The sequence below is a fragment of the Thermothelomyces thermophilus genome, chromosome 6 (genome assembly GCF_000226095.1).
Source record: "Thermothelomyces thermophilus ATCC 42464 chromosome 6, complete sequence".
NCBI lineage: Eukaryota > Fungi > Ascomycota > Sordariomycetes > Sordariales > Chaetomiaceae > Thermothelomyces > Thermothelomyces thermophilus.
The window spans coordinates 2,355,073-2,379,710 of record NC_016477.1 but is presented as its reverse complement, the minus strand read 5'-3'; the positions used below and the strand labels follow the sequence as shown (position 1 = coordinate 2,379,710).

At 54.9% G+C, this 24,638-nt stretch overlaps 6 protein-coding genes across 6 annotated transcripts; 2 read left to right on the top strand and 4 right to left on the bottom strand.

The window, feature by feature from the left end:
• Window positions 1-945: 945 nt before the first annotated feature.
• MYCTH_109821 (glycoside hydrolase family 75 protein) lies at window positions 946-3,724 on the bottom strand. The gene is made up of 5 exons (XM_003666106.1): window positions 3,481-3,724; window positions 3,039-3,376; window positions 2,474-2,900; window positions 1,474-2,372; window positions 946-1,397 (listed from the first exon to the last, which is right to left on the bottom strand). Exons 1-4 carry the CDS (start codon window positions 3,641-3,643, stop codon window positions 2,362-2,364), a joined length of 939 nt encoding a protein of 312 aa, XP_003666154.1. The 5' UTR covers window positions 3,644-3,724; the 3' UTR covers window positions 946-1,397; window positions 1,474-2,361.
• Window positions 3,725-7,585: 3,861 nt separating this feature from the next.
• Window positions 7,586-8,476, top strand: MYCTH_2069839 (uncharacterized protein; the record flags this gene model as incomplete). Its single annotated transcript, XM_003666105.1, has 3 exons — window positions 7,586-7,814; window positions 7,884-8,086; window positions 8,141-8,476. 3 exons carry the CDS (start codon window positions 7,586-7,588, stop codon window positions 8,474-8,476), a joined length of 768 nt encoding a protein of 255 aa, XP_003666153.1.
• Window positions 8,477-8,699: 223 nt separating this feature from the next.
• MYCTH_74446 (uncharacterized protein) lies at window positions 8,700-10,859 on the bottom strand. Its single transcript, XM_003666104.1, has 2 exons — window positions 9,597-10,859; window positions 8,700-9,383 (listed from the first exon to the last, which is right to left on the bottom strand). The coding sequence occupies exons 1-2, from the start codon at window positions 10,740-10,742 to the stop codon at window positions 9,006-9,008; spliced, it is 1,524 nt and encodes a 507-aa protein (XP_003666152.1). The 5' UTR covers window positions 10,743-10,859; the 3' UTR covers window positions 8,700-9,005.
• Window positions 10,860-11,867: 1,008 nt separating this feature from the next.
• Window positions 11,868-13,240, bottom strand: MYCTH_2310632 (uncharacterized protein). Its single transcript, XM_003666103.1, has 2 exons — window positions 12,858-13,240; window positions 11,868-12,791 (listed from the first exon to the last, which is right to left on the bottom strand). The coding sequence occupies exons 1-2, from the start codon at window positions 13,085-13,087 to the stop codon at window positions 12,215-12,217; spliced, it is 807 nt and encodes a 268-aa protein (XP_003666151.1). The 5' UTR covers window positions 13,088-13,240; the 3' UTR covers window positions 11,868-12,214.
• Window positions 13,241-14,233: 993 nt separating this feature from the next.
• Window positions 14,234-15,160, bottom strand: MYCTH_2310631 (uncharacterized protein). The gene has a single exon (XM_003666102.1). It carries the CDS (start codon window positions 14,958-14,960, stop codon window positions 14,307-14,309), a length of 654 nt encoding a protein of 217 aa, XP_003666150.1. The 5' UTR covers window positions 14,961-15,160; the 3' UTR covers window positions 14,234-14,306.
• A 5,837-nt stretch (window positions 15,161-20,997) lies between these two features.
• Window positions 20,998-23,088, top strand: MYCTH_2310628 (glycosyltransferase family 69 protein). Its single transcript, XM_003666101.1, has 3 exons — window positions 20,998-22,043; window positions 22,119-22,344; window positions 22,475-23,088. The coding sequence occupies exons 1-3, from the start codon at window positions 21,468-21,470 to the stop codon at window positions 22,963-22,965; spliced, it is 1,293 nt and encodes a 430-aa protein (XP_003666149.1). The 5' UTR covers window positions 20,998-21,467; the 3' UTR covers window positions 22,966-23,088.
• Window positions 23,089-24,638: the final 1,550 nt, after the last annotated feature.

The following is a 24,638-nucleotide window of genomic DNA, read 5'->3' as shown; positions in this document are numbered from 1 at the left end:
CATGCAACACCACGGCAGGTGCCGACATGAAGTGTTTGAAGTGGCCCAAATGCATGCTTCTTTGCATGGGTGAAATATGGATAAAGACCCCGCAATATATTCATGAAACGGCCATTGGGTGGTGTGGCGGACTCGAGAAATCCGGGACGGTGCATGCTACCCAGCTGCCGGAACCCAGCAATCTTGCCCGCCTAACCGGAAAGAGCTGCCCCCCTGGGCCTGCACCGGCTCCGTGCCGATCTCTTCCTGAGTTGGTCGTTGGGCCGGCTCTCGACCCTGCACACAAGGTTCCATTGGCCAATTCGGCTCAAGTCCATCTTGGTAGCCAAGGGGGCCAGGAATGGAGCAACTGACCTTTCGGCATAGATTAGGAACGGAACGAGCAGGCAAATCAGCCGTCTTTGGATGTGGCCACGCCCTGACAAGAAGGATGGATGGAAATTACGAGGTTTCTCGTCTCTCTTCAATCCCACAAAACTGCAGGCGGCCTGGGCAAGGAAGAGTGAGATGCAATTATCATTCTTCTATTCAAACCACGTGCCGCGTATATGCACTTTACTACACTAACATATAGTACAATGCCTAAGGTAGCTGCTTTAGTACGGATAGGAGTGACATGTTGGCTATTCTTGGAAATCGTTTTTCCCGAGCCAAGCTCTTCATCCCCTTCTCCTTTTCTTTTCTGCGTTCTCTCGGCGAATAGTAAACTGGGAAGTGCAACGCTCCCCAACAAGGCCTCGGAGCTTCCGAGTTGAGTGGTCATTTCTTCCTTGCGGAAATCACTGCAGCAGTGTCGATCGCACCCTCCGTCCGGGGCGCCCCTTCCAAATATTACCCCAGTTTTCTCGGCGGTCCCTCCTAGATTTCCACACTAGTGAAGCCTCCCACATCCCTCAATTCCCGGCGTCCAGGTTACACTACGCACCCCTCGCACCCATATTCCCACCAGACTCATCTCTTCTCCTGTCGTTGCATCCCATTGGCACTGGCCGAACCAACCACGCACCCCCGGACCTGGACTCTTTAAAACCATCCCATCCTTGGTCAACGCGCCGCTTTCCTGGTTGAGCACTCTCCTCTGCACGAGCCTCCAAAAGTGGTCCCCCTGGTCGTCGTTTTCCGGTTCGCCTTTCCACGAACTTGGGTTGCACGCTCGTTTTACTAGCTCATCCGCCACAACCGATACCCGGGATCAGGTAGCAGAGGGCGCATTCTAGACCTCCACTTACATCCTTGGCCGCCCGGTCCCTGGTATAAGGAGCCGGCCCAGCGACGTCGCAGCCAGAGGCTGTCTTGTTCTCCCAACCAGATCGCCGAGCCTCATTCCATCCGTCAAGGATCGACAACTCTCACCCGCGCCGATCACCGTTCATCACTGATCAGCCGTCAAGATGAAGGCGCGTCATGACCCTCTTTCCCTTTCGAGTATGATATATGGTCCGTTTCGAGTACTCTGAACTAACCGCTCAACAGCTGCTCGCCCTTCTCGCGACCACCGCCGCTTTCCTCACCTCGACCCTCGCAGCCCCGGTGGAAAGCAATGACAACTCCGCAACGGGCAAGGCTCCTCAGGCCCAGGCCGCGTCAAATTATGGCACGCCTCAGTGCAAGTCGGCCATGATGAACGACCTGTGCATCTCGAACAACGCCAATGCCTACTGCGATGTCACAGGTTTCCACAACGACTTCATGAAGAGCTGCGCGGGCAACTGCTACTGTGCTTGAGGTGGCTTTGCTGCGAATCATAACGGCGTCGACTGAGAAGGCATGCATTGCGGTGATCGAACAGGATTCCTGGGGTTTCGTGAGTTGGGGGAAGCATGGGGGAGTGTGACGTCGAGGATTGGCCGATGATGGTAGGAAGAGGGCCGTGGGCCATGCTGGGCCGACCACAACCATCAGCGCCGTGGGGAGTTACCGAATATCAGGCGCAGGAGATCAAGACTCTTTGCCGGTGGCTCTGAGCTTATGCGATTTATGGACGTTCAGTGGTCCCTATACCAAGCTCTGGTGATGCTGTAAGATGGTTCTTCGGCGATTGTCATTATCTTATTTACCTAACTTGCACTGTATTTCATGAAGCTCCAGATACCAACGAGCGGTGTCTCTCGTCCATCGCCCGCCGATCCATGGCGGCCACACACAGATTACACCACATTCGTGACAAATTGTCCATCCGGATGGATGATCGCATTAGCCACCAACTCTTTGCCTGGCCTCCCTAATTACTGTGTACGCCAGCAGTACCCCGCACTCGCGTTGCACTCATAGGGATCCGAGCAGTCATCGTCGGTCGTGCACTTGGCCCCGAGGCAGTGGCCGGGCCACTCGCACCCCGCCGTGCACACCTTCTCAGACGAGTCACAGTAGAGCTGTCCGGAGCAGTCATCGTCAGTCGAGCACTTGGCGCCCTCGCAGTGACCGGCCCACTCGCACACGTAGCTGGGAGAGGTGCCGCTGCCTGAATCCGTACCTGGGTCGGTCCCGCATTTGCCATTGATGCAGGCCCACGGGTCCGAGCAGTCGTCGTCGGTCGAACAGCTCGCCCCCTCGCAGTGGCCGGGCCACTCGCAGTCGTCGAAACCGTCGCCGCCATTGCCCGGGTCGTCGCCGCCGCCATTTCCTGGGTCGCCGCCGCCGATCCGCTGGATGAGCTTGTTGCCGAGCCCCTCGATGGACGACTCGAAGGCCTGCCAGCTGTCGGCGCCCCAGTTGGCGCCGTCGGCGCCCGGCACGGCGTCGTCGCCGGGGAAGGCAATGTAGAGCACGTCGGTCTCGTCGTGCCCGTTGTTGCCCGTCATGCTGGTGCCGAAGCAGGCCGTGGCCAGCGAGATGGACGCCTCGCCCACCATGGGCTTGTCGCCGTCGTCGCCGTTCTCGTCGCCCCAGACGCCGTAGATCTGGTTCGTTGTGTTGTGTCGATCGAAAAAATGGATGTGGTGGTTAGTTAAGGCTCTTTGGTATATCTGTTTTTTTTTTTTTTTTTTTTTTTTTTTTTTTGGGGGGGGGGGGAAGGAAAGTATAAAAAGGACGCTCACCAGCTTGTTGTTGCAGACGACGGCCATGACCGACAGGGGCTTGATGCCGTACTTCTGCGGGTCGAACGTCTTCCAGCCGCTCTTGGAGCCCGTGTTGCCAAAGACGACGTACGGGTGCACGTAGGCGTTGAGGTCCTTGACGCCCTTCTTGTAGCCCTCGACGATGTCCTGGAACGAGGTGATGGCCTGGGTGTCTTGGCTGTTGCCGCACCGGCCGTCGTCGCCCTTGCCGTTCTGCTCGCCGTCGCAGTCAATGTCCATGTCGGCGAATGCGCTGCCCGAGCCCTTGAGGTAGATGACGTTGTAGTCGGACAGGTGGTCACCGCAGTAGGCGAAGGCTGGCCCGCGGGGAAGGGGGGGGGGGTCACATCGTTAGCGCGAGGGGGGGCCGGACCGTACTCTTACTGAAGAGGGCGCTGATGGTGGTTAATTAGTGGCTTACTGTTGGGGCCGTCGTCATTGGCGTAGAAGCCCGTGGCCAGCTTGTTGGAGCAAGCGCCCTTAGCCTTGAGCGAGTCATAGAAGCTCTGGACGTTGGAGGGGACATCGCGGGCCGCGACACCGGCCGCGCCGACGAGGGCGGACAGGAGCACCTGGTTGCGCATCTTGCTTCTCCTCTCTCTCTCTCACACTTGTCTGTTGGCGAATAGAGACGAAGAAGTAACCCCGGAGGATCTCTCTCTTGGGATCTCGTGGCTCGAGAGAACTACAGAGCAAGTGAGAGGGAGAGATGCGGCAGCCGTGAGCCGTTGCTCCTTGATTTATGTCCAACTGGCATGCTGCGCCTCCCTCATTGTCCGTTCGAGCTGCCTCTTCCAATTCCCCTTCATAGCGCTCTCAGTGTTGCATTTTCGGCCCATCCCTTGGCCGGGCCCATGGGCCAGCCCCATCATGAGGCCCTCTGGTTACAGCGGTTGACGATCTCAAACTGCCTTGTGGAGACTGGGGAAGAGACCAACCTCGTATTGACTAAACGCCCATTGGGCTGGCTACAAGTAAGCTTAGTGAGGTTGAGGCCAAGAGGGTGCGGCACAGCGCCGGTGAAAGTTCTCTGCTGATCAAGGTTCCTGCACACCCTTCACAACACACTCAAAAACTACACTAGCGTGGTACCGAGAGCATCAGGCCAGGGGCAACTCCACCATTGGGCGGCCGCTTGCAGTGTACCACAGTTGTGTAAGGAGGTACAGTCTAAAGTGCGCCGAGGGCGCCGGGAACAGCCTCCCGCGTCTACTACGCACCTCCCGAATCGGGTAAACCGGCGAAACGGTCGAGTCCAGTCCACATCGGTCGACAAATCAAGCCGTGCCGAGCGGGGACCGCTCGGCACGATGGATGTCGTCTCTGTTTGCTTAGAGACCTGGTACGCAGTAATACGTTAAAATAAAATAAAATAAAAATGTGAAATATCTCGTACATGAACATGGGCATGTGCATGTGTTAGTCGGGATCCGACTGCATGAAGTGTGTAGTGTAGCGGGAATAGTGTAGCCCGGGGGGGAAGGGGGGTAAAGTAAAATAAAGGATCTTTGTGGACCCGACTTTTCGAACGATTGCAGAAATCACATGTTGAGAGCTGGGGGGGCCGTGACGAGGTTGAATGAGACTCCTGAATGAAGAAGCACCAATCGCATTTATTTACATTAACTTGGGAGCCTAGCGTTGCGGGAGCTGAAAGTCTGTCCATGCAAGTGCAACATTGGAGAACACCTGCAAATAAGATGCGCCGAGTGAGGACCACCTAGTCCACTAAAGCCGGCCCGGCACCAGGCAAGTGTAGCCGTCCTCGGCACTATCGTTTCGAGCTTAATGCCGCTAGGAACCGCCAGGCAACTTTTGGGTAAGCCGTGACCTGGACACCTCGAGGACTGAGAAGAAGAAATGAGTGTCAGACGACGGTGTTCTCATAGTGGGCTGAAGAATAAAAGGGTTTGCAAGCGACAAGCGTATGGCCGAAGTAATTAATGCCATGTTTTTCCTGCAGTACTGTGTAGAACCGTAGGTGGTTCCCCTCTGTAATTCATACATCTAGACATGTGTGCAAGCTATTGGTAGTGAGCTGTTTGCAAGGGATCCTTGCTTCTGTTGTCTCTGGCCACTCCATATTTGGTAGTTGCTACCAAAACCGATTTGAGTACCGGGAAGGACACATTCCTCTTGCATTCCTCCTCTAACTAATAATTATTAATGCGAGTAGTGGGGAATTTGAATGGTGTGTTACATGCAAGGACTTGTTATTACTGCTCTATGCAGGAATGTTTGAGTGCCCTCTTCTATTTGTTTCTCTCTTTCTTTGTTTTCGGAAGAAAAAAAAGGAAAAGAGAGAGAGTAACTTATGACAAGAGGTAATTACGACGAGGGCGCCGGCCTTCCAAAATGGGCTTGCCACTCCGCGCGTCCTACGTTAGTAACGGAAAGTAATTCCGGTTTTTAGCTGTGACGGGTGGCCGATGCAATGATATGAGTCCACTGTATCAAAGCTCACCGCGAGATTGGAGTGGAGGAGTGAAGTTTTCGCGGTCGGGAGGAACCAGGACTACACTACGAAGTACTACACTCGAATATGTAGAGTATGCAACACACCTCACATGTGCTCTGGTTAGAGTAGCTTCAAATCCTTCAGCATCATCGTATTCAAGCTAATGTAGCATTATTCCGTGCCGTGCACTAACAGTCCTCGGGGACTGCTTCGGCAGCTGGGTTTGCACGTTGGCCGTGTTGGAATTAATTACGACTTGAGGCTTCCAGAATAGGGGTTCAACCGTGAAAGTGGCCAATGACGTACATACCAGTCTTGTTATCACAGCCCTCCATCGGCCCGTCCATACCTACCTCCACCTCGGCGCTTGTTGTACTGCCCCAACTTGTCATCAGTGGTCTGCAGGCTCCACTATAGACAGCTCCGGAAGAGCCGCTCGGCTTCCGCTTCCTCGAACTACCAGCTGAGTAGCTGGGTACTTCTAGATAGGTAATGAGCCAACCAGTTCCGGGTATTGAGACTAGATTCATGTCAGCGAACTCTATGTATGTTGCTGGTCCTAGAAAAAGTCGAGGCCAATGGGCAGCAGAAGTGGCATGGCACCTGGGCCTGTGGTCCGCATTGCGCCTGCTCCTTTTCCCAGTCGCGTGAAGAAAACAAGCAAAAAAGAAAGAAAGAAAGAAAAGAAAAGTCTAATTCCGCGTACTGAAAGCGGATCGGATGGGCCGGCCAGCTCCAATGTTTTTTTTGATTTGTTCCTTCTGGGTTGTCACTGCTGGAAGGACAGTGAGCAAAGAGATTTGTTTGCCTTTGGTGATGCCGCGGAAGACCAGAGCCCATGGCTGAGAGGGTAAACAGGCCTTTTGGTTGAACATCAAGTATTCCCAGGCACTCGTCCATCTTGATCATGGTGTCAATAATTAGTTCCCCACTGATCGAGTCACTGACCCCGGGCCGATTCATCGCGGCTCTTATTCTCCTCACCATCAGCTCCTTCGTCGTCGACTTGAATGCCGCAGGTTCCGTCGCGTGAAATGAAATGTAGCTAGAGAGTATACTAGGTATTATAAATTAGGTGCTTGCACAGACCAAAGATACTCTAGGCAAATAGGTATTAATTATTAATTCCAGTACATGTGCATGTTGGGTAGGTAGTCTCACTCGCCGTGTGATCACTCATGAAACCTTAAAACCGTGCCTTTTCTTCTCGCTGGCGAACTAGCTGCCATCAACCTAAAAGATGCCTCTGGTTTGGTGGACATTCGCGGCCGCCCTTTCTCGGTCAGGTTCGTATTTCCTCTGCAGATGTTCCCGGGTTGGAATGATTTAGTGGGTGTGTTCGAAAAATGATATTATTCGACCTGATCGCCCCCCTACCTTAATGCACGCGGTCGTTGTAGCAAGGAAATGGAACTTGGCTGTCAAACTCTTCCTTCCGTCTACGGGATGCGTTGTTAATTTGGTATGTACACTTTACGCGCTACCAAAGGTTTCTAGGATTGCTAGTGTGCCTGCTTAATTAATTAAACGAACTTCTGGCTCTGTGCCCCGTTCAGGTGATTGAACCCTCGTTTGCCGCACGCATGGATCTGGTCACCGGCAGCTTTCCTCGTAGCAGTGGCGACTATCGCAACAACAGAAAAGAGCTCTCTCAAGGTCTTCAGCGCTATAATACCCGTCGGGAGGGCCGTTATGTCCGGCGGGTACAACAGCAATTATTTTTTTTCTTGATATCTGCAGTCGTGACTATTAACGCAACACCGTACTACCAACGATATGTTTGTATTGCTCAACGTCTTAGTAAGCGTAACCGACATGACGAACGTGATGTGTCATTCAACGAACCGTCCGTGGGATGCTTAGAAATGGATTCTCTGCGAGTCAGGAACGATGAGCTATAATATAATTAAAGGTCTGAAATTGATCATAGGAGCTGTATGACATGTATTTCTTCTTCAGCTTGATCACAATCGTCCGCATCATCGCTGCGCATTCCGAGTCTCCCTGCGTGCCAAATAATCAAACCGCGAACCTCAAAACGCCGGGCGCCAGCCAAGTAAATGTAACCATGACCTCGAACATCGACGACCCCATTGCCGAACACGGCTGGACGCCGGTTCCGCTCGACGCCGACGCCATTTTCCAGGGCAAGCCATACCTCCACGAGCCCGCGCCGGTGCTGGTGAAGGACATTCACTTCCCATCCGATGACCCCCTCGTAGCTAGGGCTCAGGAGTACGCCAAGGAACAACTCCCCCTGCAGACCTACAACCACTCTATGCGGGTGTTTTACTGGGGTAATTATGCACACATATAATCACGGGGCACCCGACTGACAGCAGCTGAAAACAAACCCCCCCTTACAGCAACCGCCATTCTCCACCAGCAGTTCCCTTCTCACGCCAAGGCGCTCTCCCCTTCCACCCTGGCCCTGGCCTGCCTGCTGCACGACATCGGCACCGCCCCGGCCTTCTGGACGTCGACTCGCCTCTCGTTCGAGTTCCACGGCGCCATCACGGCGATCAACCTGCTCAGCTCCCCTCCGCCCAGCAGCACCACCTCCCAGGCCGTTGCGCCCGCGCCCTCGCCATCGCCCGCGCCCGCGCCCGCTCCCCAGGCCCAGGCCGAAGCCGTGTGCGAGGCCATCATCCGGCACCAAGACCTGGCGCTGGGCAGCGTGGGCGTGCGGGCGGGCACCATCACGCTGCTGGGCCAGGTGCTGCAGCTGGCGACCGTGTACGACAACGTGGGCGCGCGCGCGTACGCCGTGCACGCGGCCACGCGCGACGACGTCCACCGGGCCTTCCCCCGCGGCGGCTGGGAGGCCTGCTTCGCCGGCATCGTCCGCCGCGAGATTGCGGCGAAGCCGTGGGCGCACTCGACCCACCTCGGCGGGCCCGACGGCGAGCTCATTGCCAACGCCGTCGAGGGCAACCTGCTGATGAAGGCGTACGAGTGAATTCGGTGGGTTGAAAAGGTGGGAGTGGGTTCTAGAACATAAAGAAGAAAAAAAGCAGATGCTAGGAGGGATGCCAATCCGATGAGGGACGGGTGGCTGGACAGGTAGCTGGACAGCCAGGTTACCGCGTGAGAGAACCGATGCGACTTGGTTGGTAATCTTGTTGACCAAAAAAAGGGGAAAAAAAGGGGAAAAAAAAAAAAAGGGAAAAAAAAAAAAAAGGCATGGGCAACGGGATTGCTACAAAAAAAAGAAACCTAAACATGTATGTTCACCGTAGACGTGTCAAATACGTACACATAACCCCCCTCCCCCCCCCCCCCCAAAAAAAAAAAAAAAGAAAAAGAAAGAAACCCATCCCAACTCCATATCGTGCAGGACCGAACGAGACCCGAACCGAATGCATATATCCCTCATACTCCCAACACCAGAAGGCGTTACGTTACAATAATCAAGACTCCAGAAGACACCCTTATTTTGCGACACCAATAAATTCCTTGGGAGAAGAAAAAAAAAAAAAAGAGACCGGTCAATCGTCGTCCTCCCACCCCCCTCCACGTATTCCCGTTCCCAGCCCGTCATTCATCTCCATGTCCAGCTCCATGTCCAGTTCCGAGTCCATCTCGACCTCCACCTTGGTCCCCAGCGCCTCTCTCCCCTGTCGGATCATGCTCAGGAGCTTCGCGTTGAACGCGTCCACTTTCGCGTCCGCGTCCCGCTCCGCCGCCAGTTTCTCCTGCGCCAGTTGCAGTGCCTCGGCGTCCAGCCGCGGGCTGCTGACGGCTTCGATATCCGATGACCGCCGGGGTAGGATGCTCTGACGGCGGCTGCGCGCTGTCCCTGTCGTTGTCGTCGCCGATGTCGCCGACGCCGCGGCAGACGAGTGCTTGCGGCGGTGGCCGCCGAGCTTGGTGGGGGAGCCCTGGCGGAAACCAAGACCGGCGCCGGTGTTGGTGCCCAGGCTCGAGCGGGCCGCGTGGCGGCTTGCCGGTCGCGAGACTGGGCGGGACGCGGGGCTCTTGAAGGTGGAGAATGTGGAATCGATCGTGGTTGTGCCGGGGATGACGAAGGGGTTAGGGTTGTGGCTTTGTTGTGGAGCTGGCTGTTGTTGAATTGGGACTGGGATGCGGCTTGGTGTTGGGCATGAGACGGGCGAGGAGCGCGTAGAGGCGAAGCTGGCTGGCTCACGAGGAGTCAAGGCGGGAGAACCTGCATGGGAGATGCGGAGCGACGGGCGGCTTGCGAGTGTTCCCGAACCGCCCGTGAACCTTGGCGAGGGCGCGGTAATGCGGCGATGGCTACTGACGGATGTTTGGGCGTAGTAACCTGTTCGGGGTCGTACCAGCCCGCTGGGCTTTGAAGCAGCGGCCCTCACCTCGGCGGCAAACTGCTTTGGCGGTTGCCTGCTCGGCTCGTCCACCACCACCCAGTTTCTGAGTTCATCATTATTCGCGCTGACCTGTCGGCGTTTTGCGGCGGGTAGCGGTGTGGACTCGGGTGTGCTGAGATCGTGGTACGCGGCTGAGGCGGCTGACTGTGCGGTCTCGGGGGAGTACGAGGGTGCATATTCCCCCATGGAGCTCTCCTCGACGGGTTCGGCTGATGCATCCGGTTCTGGGGCGCATGGCTCTCCCGTTGTTTCTGTCACCGTTGCTCCGTTTGCGTTGTACTTCTGGCCGCCTCCGGCCTGAAAGCCCCTGAAAGCCCCCTTTTTGCAAAACTCCCACACTTTGCCGACCACGTTTCCTATCAACTGGAGGCTAAACAAGCTCCAGCTTCCAGAGCTAGGTGCGCCCTCCGTCCCACTGGGTGCCACTTGCCCGGGTGGAGAGTCGGCGGCCCCCATCGTCCTTGGGCCGAGCGCTCTCCGGTAGTCGACGTCGGAGTAAACACTGTCCTCCAACTGGCCATTCTCTGCACCCCCTAGTGGCTCTGCTGGCGTGGTGCTGATTTGGCCTGCCAGAGTGTACCTGAACTCTCCCCTTCTCTCTTCCCGACCATCATATGCACCCTCCATATTCAGATGCCAATCCAGCGGTGTTGACTCCCTCGTACTTGTCCGCTTTCGTTTTGCCGTTCCCGCATGTCGGGCAGTCGACATCGATATGTCGGAAAGGACACTACCGGTCGATTTCGCGAGGTTGCAACTCGATGCTGAAGGCGACGTCGGCGGACGGAAGATGTCGGCATGCAACGGCTGGGCCGGCGCCGTCGATGCGTTGGAGTTGAAACCCCCGTTGGGTTGAAACCGCGGTGCGAACGACATGGTAAGTACGGATGGCGGTCCACGCCCCAACTCAACTGTTTCGAAGCCCGATGCCTCCGACGGAAGGCCAGCACAGTGTGTATGTACGTCACCGCAGGGGTGCGCAGTGGGATGTTACCCTCGAAACTCTGCGGATGCCGTCGACCGTTGACGGGAGACACCAGAGATTGCGGTGGGCTGGGTGTCGTCGCTTCCACAACCTTCTTCCTGCGAATTCCTGCTTCACAACTCAATACCGGGCTCGAAGCTCGAGAGGCGCGTGATCGCAGGGCGGGGGTGCCGGGCAAGGTGTTGAGGTGCAGCAACAGAGCTGCTAGGGCAACCAACCAGAGTCGGGCCAAGCGTCGGTTCGGATCGGCGATGGCTGCAGCTTTACCCACGACACTGCCGCTCGCCTCCGCCTGATGGCCAGGGCACCGAACCTCCCGCCTTTCAAGATACTTTCCCTCGCAGTTCGAGAGTTGAAATTAGTGTCGGCACGAACAGCTTCTGTTGCGGCGATGGGCGGGAGATCGACACAGCCTCGTACAACGCCCCACTTTAGCCCTTCAGGTCCTCCGTGTGTCGAGGTAGTAGTGGAAGCTGTTGGGCGTTCTCTTTCTGTACACTACTTACGTGTAAAGTGAGGGAGAGCAAGGCTTTTGGGGAAACGTGATTGCAAGTCGCGGTCAATGGCTCCACGCCAAAAGTGGATGCCGCCCGATACACTAGGCACCTCGATCAGGGACCCACTATATCCGTGCTGGGATAGCCTTGTTCGAGAATCCAAGTAGGCTTTACCTGCACTGTTTGTACTCTGGACAAAGGTATGTATGTACCCCGTACTGTACATTTATATGTGCAGCAGTCCTCTGTACGAAGTACATACTGTACGGATGACACTCATTTTTATCAGGCACATACCAAGTAACATCAGAAAGACAAACGTTTCAAATGCTTTTTCCTAGTCGTCCACTTATGCTTGGGTGAGGTGAGGCGAGGTAGGTCTGTTGTAGCAGTCATCGGAGATGGCTGCCGTGGTTGCCATAGCAAATGACAAAAAGTCCTCGGTGTCCATGGGGACGTGACCCAGCGCACCCCGAGTTTGTTATTTTCAGGAAAAGTAATTGGAGGGAAGCCTGGGCGCATCAGTGCTTCCCGTCTCTGAGTGCGGGGTCACTTTCCCCAACAGTTTAGACTGCGCAAACACGTTGACTCCGCTACAAACGGTTATGCGAACGATATGTTCAAATGTCGTATTGATTCCCGACCCATGATGCATAGCCCAGACGTCCCAATCCTTGGCCGTAAACAGTCTATGGCGGCGAAGACCGTAACGCAAGTTCCCAAAACCCGACGGAAAGCCACAAATCTATGGTAACTGTTGCCGCTCAAGTGCACCATCCACAAAACTACGGGGAAGGACATGAACAAAAAAAAAAAAAAAGCGAAAAGGAAAGGCGGGACAAGAGAGCAAATATGGAGTGAACCGCCTACTCCCTGCTGTAATACGCATCTTGCTTGGCCATTTTCTCAGGAGGAACGCCGCCAGCAACACCAGCTTCTCCGTGCACGTGCGCTTGCCCCGCCCAGAAGTCCTCGCGCTCCTTCATGATCTCTTCTGCCCAGGTCTTGACTTCGTCCAGCACGATTTTGGTCTGGACGTAGGCAAACTCGCCTAGGTCCAGCTTCCCCTTGCCGCGCTTCTCGTACTCGACCATCTGCACGAGGAGCTCCATCTTGTCGATGTCGTGAACGTAGAGGCTGTCGAGCGTCTTCGAATCCTCGTACTCCTGCCAGATGGCGCGGATTTCCGCCCCAACCTTGCCGTCGTCCACGTTGCCCAGGAGCCGCTTGGTGATGTAGTCCATCGTCTCCGCCTCGCGCCGGCTCTTCTCGGGCTTTGGGACGTCGTCGACGGGCGTAATGTCGCCAACGAGGGACTCAGCCATGTCGTGGATCAGGCACATCTTCATACACTTGTTCAGGTCTAGCCTGGCGGCGAGCGACGGCGGCGCAAGCATGCTCATCATGGACATCCGGTACATGTGATCCGAGATCGACTCGCCCCTGGCACGCAGGATGGTCAGCGGGGCAAGGAGTGCAAAAGCGAGGGGTCGGAGAACTATTTGTTACCGATTGATCCCGAATCTCCGCCAGCCCTCCCGCTTTGTCGTCTTGAGACGCTCGAGGATGTGGAAGTATCCCACTGGCGAGCTCGTCCCCTCCGCAGGCTTTCCCGTCGGGATCGTCTCGAGCACCTTATCCACGGTCCATCGGCCGGTGATCGACGGGTTCGGGTTGGGCACCACGCCCACTTCGACTGGGATCTCACCGTTCTCGGTGGGCAGGGCGCTTGGCGACATGGTTGTTTTGAGATAGTTGGGTCAAGAAAGTGACGACGACAGGTCGGGTGTTGGAGTTTATGTATAGACAAGCGGCAGGAATGAGAGTGTCTGCTTGTTTATGTTGCTCTGTTCTGGTCGCAAAGCGAGGAAACAAACTCCCAACGCTTGCCCTGAAACTTTTGGAAAGCGGGAGGGGCCTTCAGGTGCTCCACATTGTGGGTCAAGCCTTCTAAACCCAAGGATCTGGGACCAACAGCCGCTAATCTGGATGCTTGGCCAGCGGCAAGTAGTCTCAGCAAGTGATGTCACTGTGCTGCAGCACTAACCCAGACAGGAACCCGTACGGGCTCCCAGTCCCTTGTTAACGTTAGAGTTATGCTTAAATCGCATCGTCTACACTCCACCTTTCATGAAAGATACAATAGAGCATCCGGATTTAACATTCCAAGGAGCTTACCTTCCCAGTCACATGCTCCGAGAAAACTATCACAGTGGGGCCGCCATATCTCATAAATTAGCAGAGTGATCTTATCAAAACATCGACCATGGAGGACCTGTGAACAACCTCCCGCCTTTATACCCTTTCCACAACGGGTAGACACGGCCGGGTTCGGAAACGACTTTTGTACATTGCACAAGAGAACTCGTCTTGAATGAAAGATAGCACAGCCATAGTGGCAGTCGAAAACACACTCTCCATTCCTAATGGACGATGAAACCAACAAACTAAGCTTATGAAAGCTGGCACAAGATAGCGGAGCAGAAGCAATCTCAGGCGATCTTATAAGTGCTAGGTGTTAGTGTAACAAACCAAAGACAGAGAATAAGAGAAAAGAATAGATAATAACGGACAAGGACAACAAGGCGATTGGCTCCAATAGAAAGCTTCTAATAACCCCATGCACCGGTGCGGCATGCTCGTTCAAGATATGAATCCCTGGAACACCAGAAATGAACGGAGCCACAGTAGTTACCTGAAAGCTACTAGCTCGTCAACACACCGAAATTTAGATCCAAATTTAGACCAAAATTTACAAGTATCATCCCACTCCCGGTCTTCGAGATGGAATGACAGCGCGTCAACTACCTAGTAAATAGCCTTACACAAAGTTACTGTAGCTTCGCTCCACTATTTAAGTAGGTGGATATAACTAATCTTATCTAAAGAGAGGAGATAGAACAAGTGATATTAAAAGGCGGGTTAATAACTAGCTCTCTCTCGTCAGGCTGGTAGTTATCACGATCGTGATCTCTTCCTCCAGCACTCTTCCCATCTTTTCAAAACGAAATCAACCCTCTCCTCGTGTGCAGAAATGTCTGCAGTAAGAACCTCATACCTCACGCCCTCCCCGTCCAGGAACTCGCAAAACGTCCTGTGAAACCCGGCCCATTCCTCCAAGTCCACGGGCATCAGCCTTACTCCGTCATCCTTCAACCACCCCGCCACCCCCTTCCCAGCCTCGCAGATTACCACTACTGATTGCCGCATCCTCTCCTTCAGTTCCACCCATTCTTCTGTTTTGGCCAGCGCTCGAGCAGCTTCATGCCCAACGTACCGCATAGAGTACGCAATGGGGTCAGCACCTGAGCGGTCCGAAATGAACCACCTCTTCCTGGGTCCTCCGCTCTCCAATGCATCCCGCTCGGCTGCGGCTTGTGCCTGGAGAATGAACCGCTGCAGAACGAGACTGCGGGAAGGGATGCGAACGTCTCGGGCCGTGAAGTGATGGGCCTTTAGCACGGTGCGGGCCACTTCGCTGATCAGTGCCGGCGGTCCACCGTCGGGGACTGGGTTGCGATTAGCGAAATGGGCGCGGAGATGATTGACAAGCGTGGTCTTTCCGGTGCACTGGGCGCCGATGATGTAAATATTGGGAGGCGGACCGTCCATTGTCGACTCTCGGGTCGAAACGACGGATGGTTTCCAGTGCGTCGAACTGTGAGACCGACGCGGTTCTAGTCAGGTAAATAATTATGTACTTTACCTCAGGCTCATCCATCGAACGGGCGAGAGGCATCCAACTTATGGTCGAAGGCCGCATTCAGCCTCAGGTTGCCTGCCGCCCGCTTAAGCATGACCTACCTAATTTAGGTAAGTGAGGCCTGCAACGAGATGAAGCGGGGAAACTTTGGCATGCAATCGGAAACTTTGATGTGCTGCAATTGAGCTGCTGTGTAACCCGGCGTGTATACATCCTCAAGAAAATCACACATCGCTCACGGATCAAGTTCCACTCATATTAATACGTGGTGGTCCTGAAGTCGTTCTGTTCGAGTCATCGCCCGTCGCACTTGCCCCAGTCTTCTCTCCTGGTCAGAGTTGCAGTTACCCGGAACCGCTCGCACGCCTCTTTCTCTCTCCCTCTACCCATAGATCCCTTCTTGTCTCAAAGACAATGTCTCCCAGCACGGTGAAGACCATTGGGATGCCAAAGAAAGTCAACTTGGCAAATGCCCGTATCAAACTGCAGGACAGCATCAGCTTGGACGACCGCGAATGGAACTTCCGAGTGCTAAATCTTCCTGCTGCAGAGGAACTCGATCAGAGGCGGCTTATCAAAACGATCAGCTTGATCACAACAGGGGGGAGGAACGAGATCGTGCTCAGCTTTGAGCCCACCGAGGATAATCGAGCCATACGTGGCGATCCGCTCAACAGATTTTTGGTGGTTTCCCTCGCTGAGTTTCGATCCCAGCCTCGGCCGCAGGTCCTGGGCTCAACGGAAGCCCTGCAGCCATTAACGCCCAGAGAATGTGCTGACTACGCCACTAGGCTCCTCAAGGCCGGCATTGTACTTCAGGGTATCCACTACAACTTCTACGGGCACAGCAACAGTCAGCTCAAGTCGCGAACTTGTTTTCTTTATGCAGCCCCCAGGGAGGTAATCTCTCGCAAGGTAGAGTCACTCGGGGATTTCTCCAAGATAAAGACGGTTGCAAAGAAGGCCAAACGAATTGGTCTGCTCTTCTCCACTGCCAAAGTCGCCATGACAATTTCGCCGGACCGCGTCGAGGATATTCCAGATATTGAGAGCACCGACTACATCTTTACCGACGGCTGCGGCTTGATTGCTCCTCAGCTGGCACAGGAACTTGCGAGAAGAGTTGGCATCGTATTCAGAAATCGCCGTTACACTCCATCGGTCATGCAAATACGGTACCGCGGTTACAAGGGGGTCGTTACGGTCGACCCGGGTATGGCAGCGGACAAGAAGTGTTTACTGAAGCTGAGAAAGTCGATGAAAAAGTTTTCCGGCGGTGACGACCACTCTTTTTCGGTTGTTGAGTACTCGAAGGCCAGTAGTTCTGTGACCCCTCTCAGGCCTATTCTTCATGTGCTGATACTCGGCTTAGCCCTACACTTACGGCTACCTCAACGACGAGGTCATCATCCTTCTTGACGCCCTTGGCGTTGATCGTGCCGTATTCAAGCAGAAACAAGAGGAGCATTTTCGCTTCCTTGCTGACGCGTCCCAAGATCCACGATGCGCCTTCCGATTTCTTTCCTATGTCAACATGCCACAACTCGCCGAGCGGGTCTTGATGGAGTCGCTAGAATCAGTCCAGTCGAGGATCCAGGCCCTCGTCAAAAACGAGTTCGCGAAAATGCTGAACAAGAGGGGAGAGCAGAAATGCCGAATTCTCATCCCCAAGTCGAGGCTCCTCTTCGGTGTTTGTGACGCTTGGGGTGTTTTGAAGGAAGGCGAATGCGCTGTCAAGATCACCATGGATGGGGATGGACAGCCATCCGCTTTGAAAGGATGCGACATCTTAGTAACCAGAAACCCGTGTCTGCACCCAGGAGACATGCAGAAATTCAGAGCCGTCGAGAGAAAGGAACTGGCTCACCTGGTCGATTGCATTGTATTCCCAACACGGGGCCGGAGACCTGCTGCGGACATGATGTCGGGGGGTGACCTGGACGGTGATACATGTAAGTGTCACTTACCCTCACATCAACCTAAGGATATAGGTCTATTAACTTTCTCCCATTTGCACAATAGTCTTTGTTTGTTGGGATAGTGAAATCATTCCATCGACTTTGTCACAGCCTGCACAATACCCTGGTGTTAAAGACCGCATCAGGTTTGAGCCTATCACGGATGACGATCGTATTGAGTATTTTGCCCGCTACACTAACGCGTCTTTGGGCCGCGTGAAGAATCTCTACCTCGACTGGGCACGAGCTTGTGGAGCCATGGCAGAGCAATGCCAGGAACTCAATCGATTGTTCTCCCAGTGTGTGGATGGAAACCGTATCCGGGTACCTCAGAGGCTAGAAAAGGCCCCGCCGCCGCCTCCCGATGGTCTTCCTTTTGTACTCGACGAGCTCCATGAGGCCGCAAAAAAACTCATCTGGCAGGCTCAGAGGTCAAACGGTAAGAGCGCACTAGAGGGATGCGACTTCGATGTCGTTGAGCTCCTTGTGAGCCGCGAGGATGTTGCCGTTTCGGAATTTGAGCTGCTTTGCATGACACTGCGTTGGTGTCGCAAGAACGGCGCTCGATTCGAGGACTTGCTTCATCTCTTCGACTTGAATGTCTTGACGAGCGAGGAGAGAGCATGGATATTGCAGCAGTTACCGCCCTCGCGGGAGACCCCAGCGCTGATTCGGAATGCCATCTGTTCTTCTGGCTTACTCCCCGAAGAGGCTGCAGCTCGGTTTCAGCTCAACCATCCTGGCATCCAGTGGAAACGCATCTTTGACTCTTCGCGAGATCGGCTAGCTACCTTTCTCGATACAGCAAGCAAGAGCATGAGCCTCTTCCATCGGAAGCTGCTCGTTCTGAGGGTTGACGAGCGTCTCACGCTCGCAATCTATGTCCCTCGCATCATCGAGCCCTCACAAGACTGCGTCGTCGATGATAGCGTACGGCTGTTTGCGTTTCCCCACTCGCAAGGAACGGAGACCCAAAGCCGGGTGTCGCTTCCAACAAAGATGACGTACCAGTTGTACTGCGACGTCGGCGTATTTCAACTTTTTGAAGGACAGCGTGCCAACACCTGGATCTACATTGCCAGGGCCCAGTCGGATGACAGCTCCTATCGGAACATCCAGAACGTTGGTGACAGGCGGCGACGAAGGCAGGTGACGGTGGACAGCGGACAGAACTTTGACTGTTGTGTCAGCATCGCGCTCAACAAATTCAGCAGCGGTCTCCAGAGACATGTTGGGAGGGTGAATCGGAATGGCCTCTCCGCTGCAGTAGGCAAGACCGCTTCTGTGGTGACGGAGCCAAGTGTACTAACGGGGTCCAGGAAATCTATATCATCAGTAATCGAGACGTCAAGTCGATGCGGACACTTGATCTCTGGTTAGAACACATCGACACCGAGACGAGGCTACCTCTGTTCGACAACAAGCTCGAAGACTACACCATTCCCAGCGTAGCAGGTGTCGACTGGAATTCGGTACCCGCACACATTGTCGATATCGCCCGGTATCAAAAGTTCACGACTTTCAAAAGCTTTACGACTGCCGCCCAGTTCATGGAAGTTTTCAACTGGCTGCATCAACGCACCCAAACCCACATCCTTCTGGGGAGCTTCGACTACTTACTTAGTGCACTGAGAAACGGGGGCCTGGATCGAGTGCCGCCGGAGAGACTGCTGTCAACAATGATAGGCTTTCTCAAGGTCGCACCGTTCCTAGCCATCAGTTTTGGCAGAATGGAGCCAATCGAGCCGGTAGACCAGGATTCGGACAACCTACGGACACTGCTCGAGGCTTCATCGGCGGACATCCTTCGTGCCTATATTCTCTCAGCAAACGAGGCACAGGATTCGGTCATCGCACCATTGCGGTCATTTCTATCGCGGGTCCGCTGCTTGACCTTTCAAAGCTTTGCCAATTTGATCGAGCTCACGGCACTGGCCATACGACGACCAGACATTGCCGTGGACGTTCTCCTCGAGTGCTTTGAGCCGGAGAGCACCCGCCTACTTCCAGGCCGACCTGCCCTGGTTCGTCATTTTGTTCGCAACAGCATCGCCATCGCTCTGGATCACGTGGGTGAAGCATCCGAGCAGGCGAAGTCAAGGAAGGATTTGCTTCAGCTGCGGCTCTTGCCCGAGGATCGCGATGGCTACCAGGTCGTTGAGGTCGTCTTTCGTATCGACTCGGTCGGTGGCACCCCTGAGACTTCGGCACATGTGCGTCTGACCGCGGCAACTGCACCATCCAACATGCCTCTCGCCAAGCCCTACACAATCGATGCGCTTGTCATACACTCTGAGCAAGGGCTTGCTCGCTTCCAATGCCTCCATCCGCTCCCCTTCTTCTATGAGCTCTGTCCGTGGAAATTGGAGTATTGCGGTCCGTTTACTACGGCGAAGACAATGTTCGATGCGGTGCTCGACTACGCCGTCAACTTCGAGCATTGCTGCCAAGTAGCAAACCAGATTCTCTTGGGCGATGTCCCGGCAATTGATCCCATCCCGACTATTGAAGATAAGCGCGTACTGTCCTCGTACCCTCGGATGGAGAACTTGAACGCTAGCCAAAACGCCGCGGTCCAGGCCGCGTTGACGTCGCCCCTGACCTGTCTATGGGGTCCGCCTGGGACGGGAAAGACGGAAACAATCGTCGAGATTATCCGGGCCCTACAGATCTGCTTCGACAAGCCAAGAATATTGGTGACGGCCCCAACACACAACGCTGTCGACAACGTCATGCGTCGGTACATCGGCCGAGTGAGCGCAGAGGTTACAGCCAGCAACCCACGTCTTGCTCCCCTGCGGGTCTCGACTGAGGTTAGAAAAGTGGCTGAGGACTTGAGAAAATACACATGTGACGCCATGGTAGGCCAAGAGATCTATGCCAATCGTATGGCACTGGACCAGGCAAAGAAGAAGGTCCAAAGCTGCAGCATCATCTTCACCACTTGCATCGGCGCCGGACTCGGTCTCCTCCGGCGGGAGTCGTTCGACATCGTCATTGTGGACGAAGCGTCGCAGCAGACCGAGCCAGCATCGCTCGTCCCCCTCGTCAAGGGCTGCGAGAAGGCCATCCTTGTCGGCGACCACGTCCAGTTGCGGCCTACGGTGCACCAGCATTCTCTCGCCATGGAGTTCGACAAGTCCCTGTTCGAGAGACTCTTTACGGAATCAAAGGGGGCGGAAGATCACTCCCTGCTCGCTCCGGCCCCTGCCCTCTCCCGTCTCATGCTCGACACCCAATACCGCATGCACCCCGAAATCTGCGCATTCCCTTCGGGCGAGTTCTATAACGGTAGCCTCCTGACCGGCGTCCGGCCCATAACCCGCCCGCTCTTTGATTCCGCATTCCCCTGGCCGCCCTCGCAAAGTGGCGACGGGGACTTGGCCAGAATGGTCTTCATCGACTGCCTCGCACGCGAAGAACTCGGCGGCAAATCCAAGTCCAACAAGGGTCAGGCCGAATTGTGTCTCCGGATCTGCCAGCTGCTGTGCGCGCCGCGCGGCGCAAAATCCGGCCAGAGCAACAACACGACGCAATCGAATCACACGCAAGAAATGCAGTCCGTAGCCGTGCTGACGCCGTACGCAAAACAAGCGGAACTGCTCACGCGCTTGCTCTCGCCCTTGGCCTCTTCCTCCAAGAAGGTTGAGGTGTCGAGCATAGATGGCTTCCAGGGGCGAGAAGCGGACGTGGTGGTTTTGGTCACGGTGCGGTGTAACGAGAGCGGCGAGATCGGATTCCTGAAAGATCTACGGAGGATGAACGTTGCGTTGACGAGGGCTCGAGCCGGGGTGGTTATTGTGGGGAGTCGCGAGACGCTTACGGGGACCGCTCGCAGTCCTGGTGTTGGCGGCAAGGTTGACGAAGGAGCCGGGAACGAAGGCAAGGGGTTGTGGAGGAGGCTAATCGGAGGCTTGGTGAGCGTGGGTGTGGAGGCACTGGAAGCTGGGGAGAGCAAGTGATGGACCGAAGGAAGTACTAGTAAGTACGGATTACGCAGCACAGCCCGGACTGTTTGTAGTTTCTAAAGCTGACCGAGGTGTAGCTACCAAATTGAGTTCGGGGCTCATGGAGACTCGGGCCTGAAACTTCCATCAGAGACCCTTCCCGCCGTTGCTGACATCATCGTCTTAATTATTCATCACAGACGGAGGGCCCAGGCAAGGCGGGACCCGGGAGTCAAATGTTGCAGAGAACCCTTGCATGTGATCGCTGAGCCGACGGTTTCAGGAACAGTGCTTACCCGCGTCTTGGCGCGTGGTTCCCCACTGAACCGAACCTTAACCTCACGTCAGCTCCGACCTGCAAGGTGCGTGGCCTTCAGTCGCACAAGTATAGCTACTCCGCTTGCTGCCGCCGCCGCTGCTGCGATGGCTGCTGGCTAATTCCCCAGCCAAACCCGAAACCTCGAACCCCTATGATCCTCATGAGAGGGCCGGCCCAACCACAGACCCCACGATGGCGGCTCGCCGAACGCGACTGCTCCCCAAGATCCGCTCGGCTCTCCAGAAGCTCCTGTTCGTATACCTCGTCTGGACGATTATCGAGGCTCACCGATGTTACTACCGCATCTCCCGCGCCGAGAGAGAGGCCATTGCGCGAACCGACCTGATCGAGCCGACACGGGTCTACATTGCGAGCCTGCACTGGAACAACGAGGACATCCTGCGGTCCGAGTGGAACAAAGCGGTCCTGGATCTGGTCAAGACGTTTGGGGCGAATAATGTCTTTGTGAGCGTCTACGAGAGCGGGAGCTGGGACGACACCAAGGGGGCTCTGCGCGAGCTCGACAAGGAGCTGGAGACGATGGGCGTCGCAAGGAAGATCATTCTGGATCAGGAGACGCATAAGGATCTGATCACCCAGCCGCCGGCGGATGAAGGGTGGATCACGATACCTGACGGGACGAGGATGCCTAGGAGAATCCCTTACCTCTCCAAGTTACGGAACCTCTCTCTGCGGCCGCTGTTGGAGCTTGCAGAGAACGGAACGACGTTCGATCAGGTCCTCTTCCTGGGAGACGTTGTTTTTACCGTATGTACCTGCTCTGCAAACCCAGTTATCCCTCTAAGTCCATTATGTTAGCCACTGTCTAACAACACCCCGCAGGTCTCTGATGTCCTAAACCTCCTCAAAACCAATAACGGCCGCTACGCCGCCGCCTGCTCCCTCGACTTTAGCAAACCTCCCAACTTCTACGACACCTTCGCCCTCCGCGACGCGCGCGGCCACCAATATGCCACACAGACATGGCCCTACTTCCGTGCCTCCCAATCCCGAAAAGCGATGATCAACGCAAAGCCTGTCCCCGTATCAAGCTGCTGGAACGGCATAGGTATGTTCTTCCCTTCCTCCCTTCCCTCCTTCCTCCTCTCTTCTCTTCCTCTTTTTTCTTCTGCGTCCCTCGCGTCCCCGGGCTGAACTGACTTTTTTTTTCCCGTCTTCGTTTCTCCGAAACAAAACAGTCGCCATGCCGGCGTCGACCTTCGCGGGCATCCGCGGCCTCCGGTTCCGCGGCATCCCGGACGACCTCGCCACCTCGCACCTCGAGGCCTCCGAGTGCTGCCTCATCCACGCCGACAACCCGGCCTCGCGCTCCCGCGGCGTCTTTGTCAACCCGGCCGTGCGCGTCGGCTACGACAGGAAGGCGTACGACGCGGTGCACCGGAACGCTCCTCGTCGCCGTGATGATGATGATGATGATGATGAGAATGGCCACAGCGACACCGGCGGCGGCGGTGGCGGTAGCTGGCTCTCGCTCTCAGAAGTGTACTTTGGCCTGTGGAAGAACAGGCTCGCCCGGTGGCTCACCACGCCCTGGTTCGAGGAGCAAGAGGTCAGAAGGCGGATCGAGCGATGGGCGAGGGCCGGCGAGGGCAGGGAAGAGAAGGGCGAGTTCTGCGTCGTGGACGAGATGCAGATTGTGGTGCACAACGGGTGGAAGCATCTACGATGATTGTGCGACTTGGATGGCGGTGTTTTTTTTTTTTTTTTTTTATCTCTGTATGATTTCCGTGGTTATTGGGAATACGGTGTAGACCAGCATATGCTTTGAGTTGAGGTATCTTCAAAGGCAATAGTAACTCGGTAATACTGATAATCCTCTTCTAACTCCATCCTCGGGGATCAGGGTTGGGATCTGTTTGCCCGGTGGCAGGTCAGCTAGCTGTGCTATGGCCTACGCCACAGCGAGTGTTATCATCAAGCAGAAGGGGGGAAGAAAAGGAACAAGAGTGTCATTTTAAAGAAGAAAAAAAGAGATGGATTGATAATTACAGTGCATGCCACATTGTACAACTTTCTCACTGCGCTCGTCTACGCTGCTACGATAGACAGTATTAATAGTTCGTTCAGGAAATCACTTACTAATTATATCCTATACCGATCAAGATGTATTCTCAACTTCGTGTCCTTTGGTACGATCCAAGCCACGTCTTTGAATAATCAACCTAACTCGAGGGAGCTTTATCTTCCTGTTTTATACTAACTAATTCGTGAGAATCAGCCATGGACATGACAGAACCTAATAACACCAGATTGATATTTTCAACAATTGTTTGATACCTGCTTCTGAACAAGGAGGAAGAGATAACCTCACCTGATTAGTCTATAATTAAACAAAGATGGGAAGCTGTGAACTGTTGTATGCGCGTTCTAACTAGACACATGCTGAGCGCTTAATATGCTATCGCTTCTGGCCCACACTCTGTCCTTTTTCGACCTGCTCTTCATTTCTTCTCTCTTAACTGCACACCGCACATGAGCGAACAGGTATTTCACATCCTCCTCCACCACCTGCTTTGACTTCTCTTAACCTAGTTCTCGGCAGATCTTGACGAGATGGACACCCGCTCTACTGACAATGGTAAGCACTAAGTAATTAGACAACACATCAAAATCGCCAATGTCCCAGTCGCCGAGAACCAAAGTAACAAAAAGCGGATCTTGCTAACCACTACCCCACGGGGTTGTTCACAGGCATCGCTGCCGAGGGTCCGACTACCCAGCCGAGCCTGCGGGGAGCACAGGGCGACCTGTTCTCCCTCATCGCCCCTAGGACCCGCCGCTGCTGTTTTTGCGGGCAGCCAGACCCGCCGCCAGAGGACTCTATTTTCACTTCCAATCCTTTGCCGACCAATAGCGAGATCTTGTTCAACAGTCTCGAGTAAGTTTTCTAATCTTTGGTTCCCGCGCAGGCGACAGGCCAATTCTTATATTTCTCAAGTTACACTCGCATTTTGTCCCCTGATCAGCCGCTGATTCGACTCCTTTTTTTTCTGGAAGAATGACAAGCGACGAAACCACGCGCGCCGAAGAGGAGGCGGTCGCTTCGGTGAGAAGCAACGAGACTGGCAAACCCAGCTGCGACCGCGAGATCGCCAACACAAGCACGACGGGCGACACCGAGCCCAAGATTGCTGCCGGCAAGACCGGCAAGAAAAAGAACAAGAGGGCCAAGAAGGCAGCTTTTTCACCGGTCGACGGGACCGCCACTGCGGCCGGGTCGCAAGGTTCGACCCAGAAACCGGTGGGAACGGTTCACGATAAGTGGTACGTGTACTTTGCCTTGGCCTCTATGTAATTAGCCTATCTCGTGTCCTCATGTTTGGATTTCATCGACTATTCTCA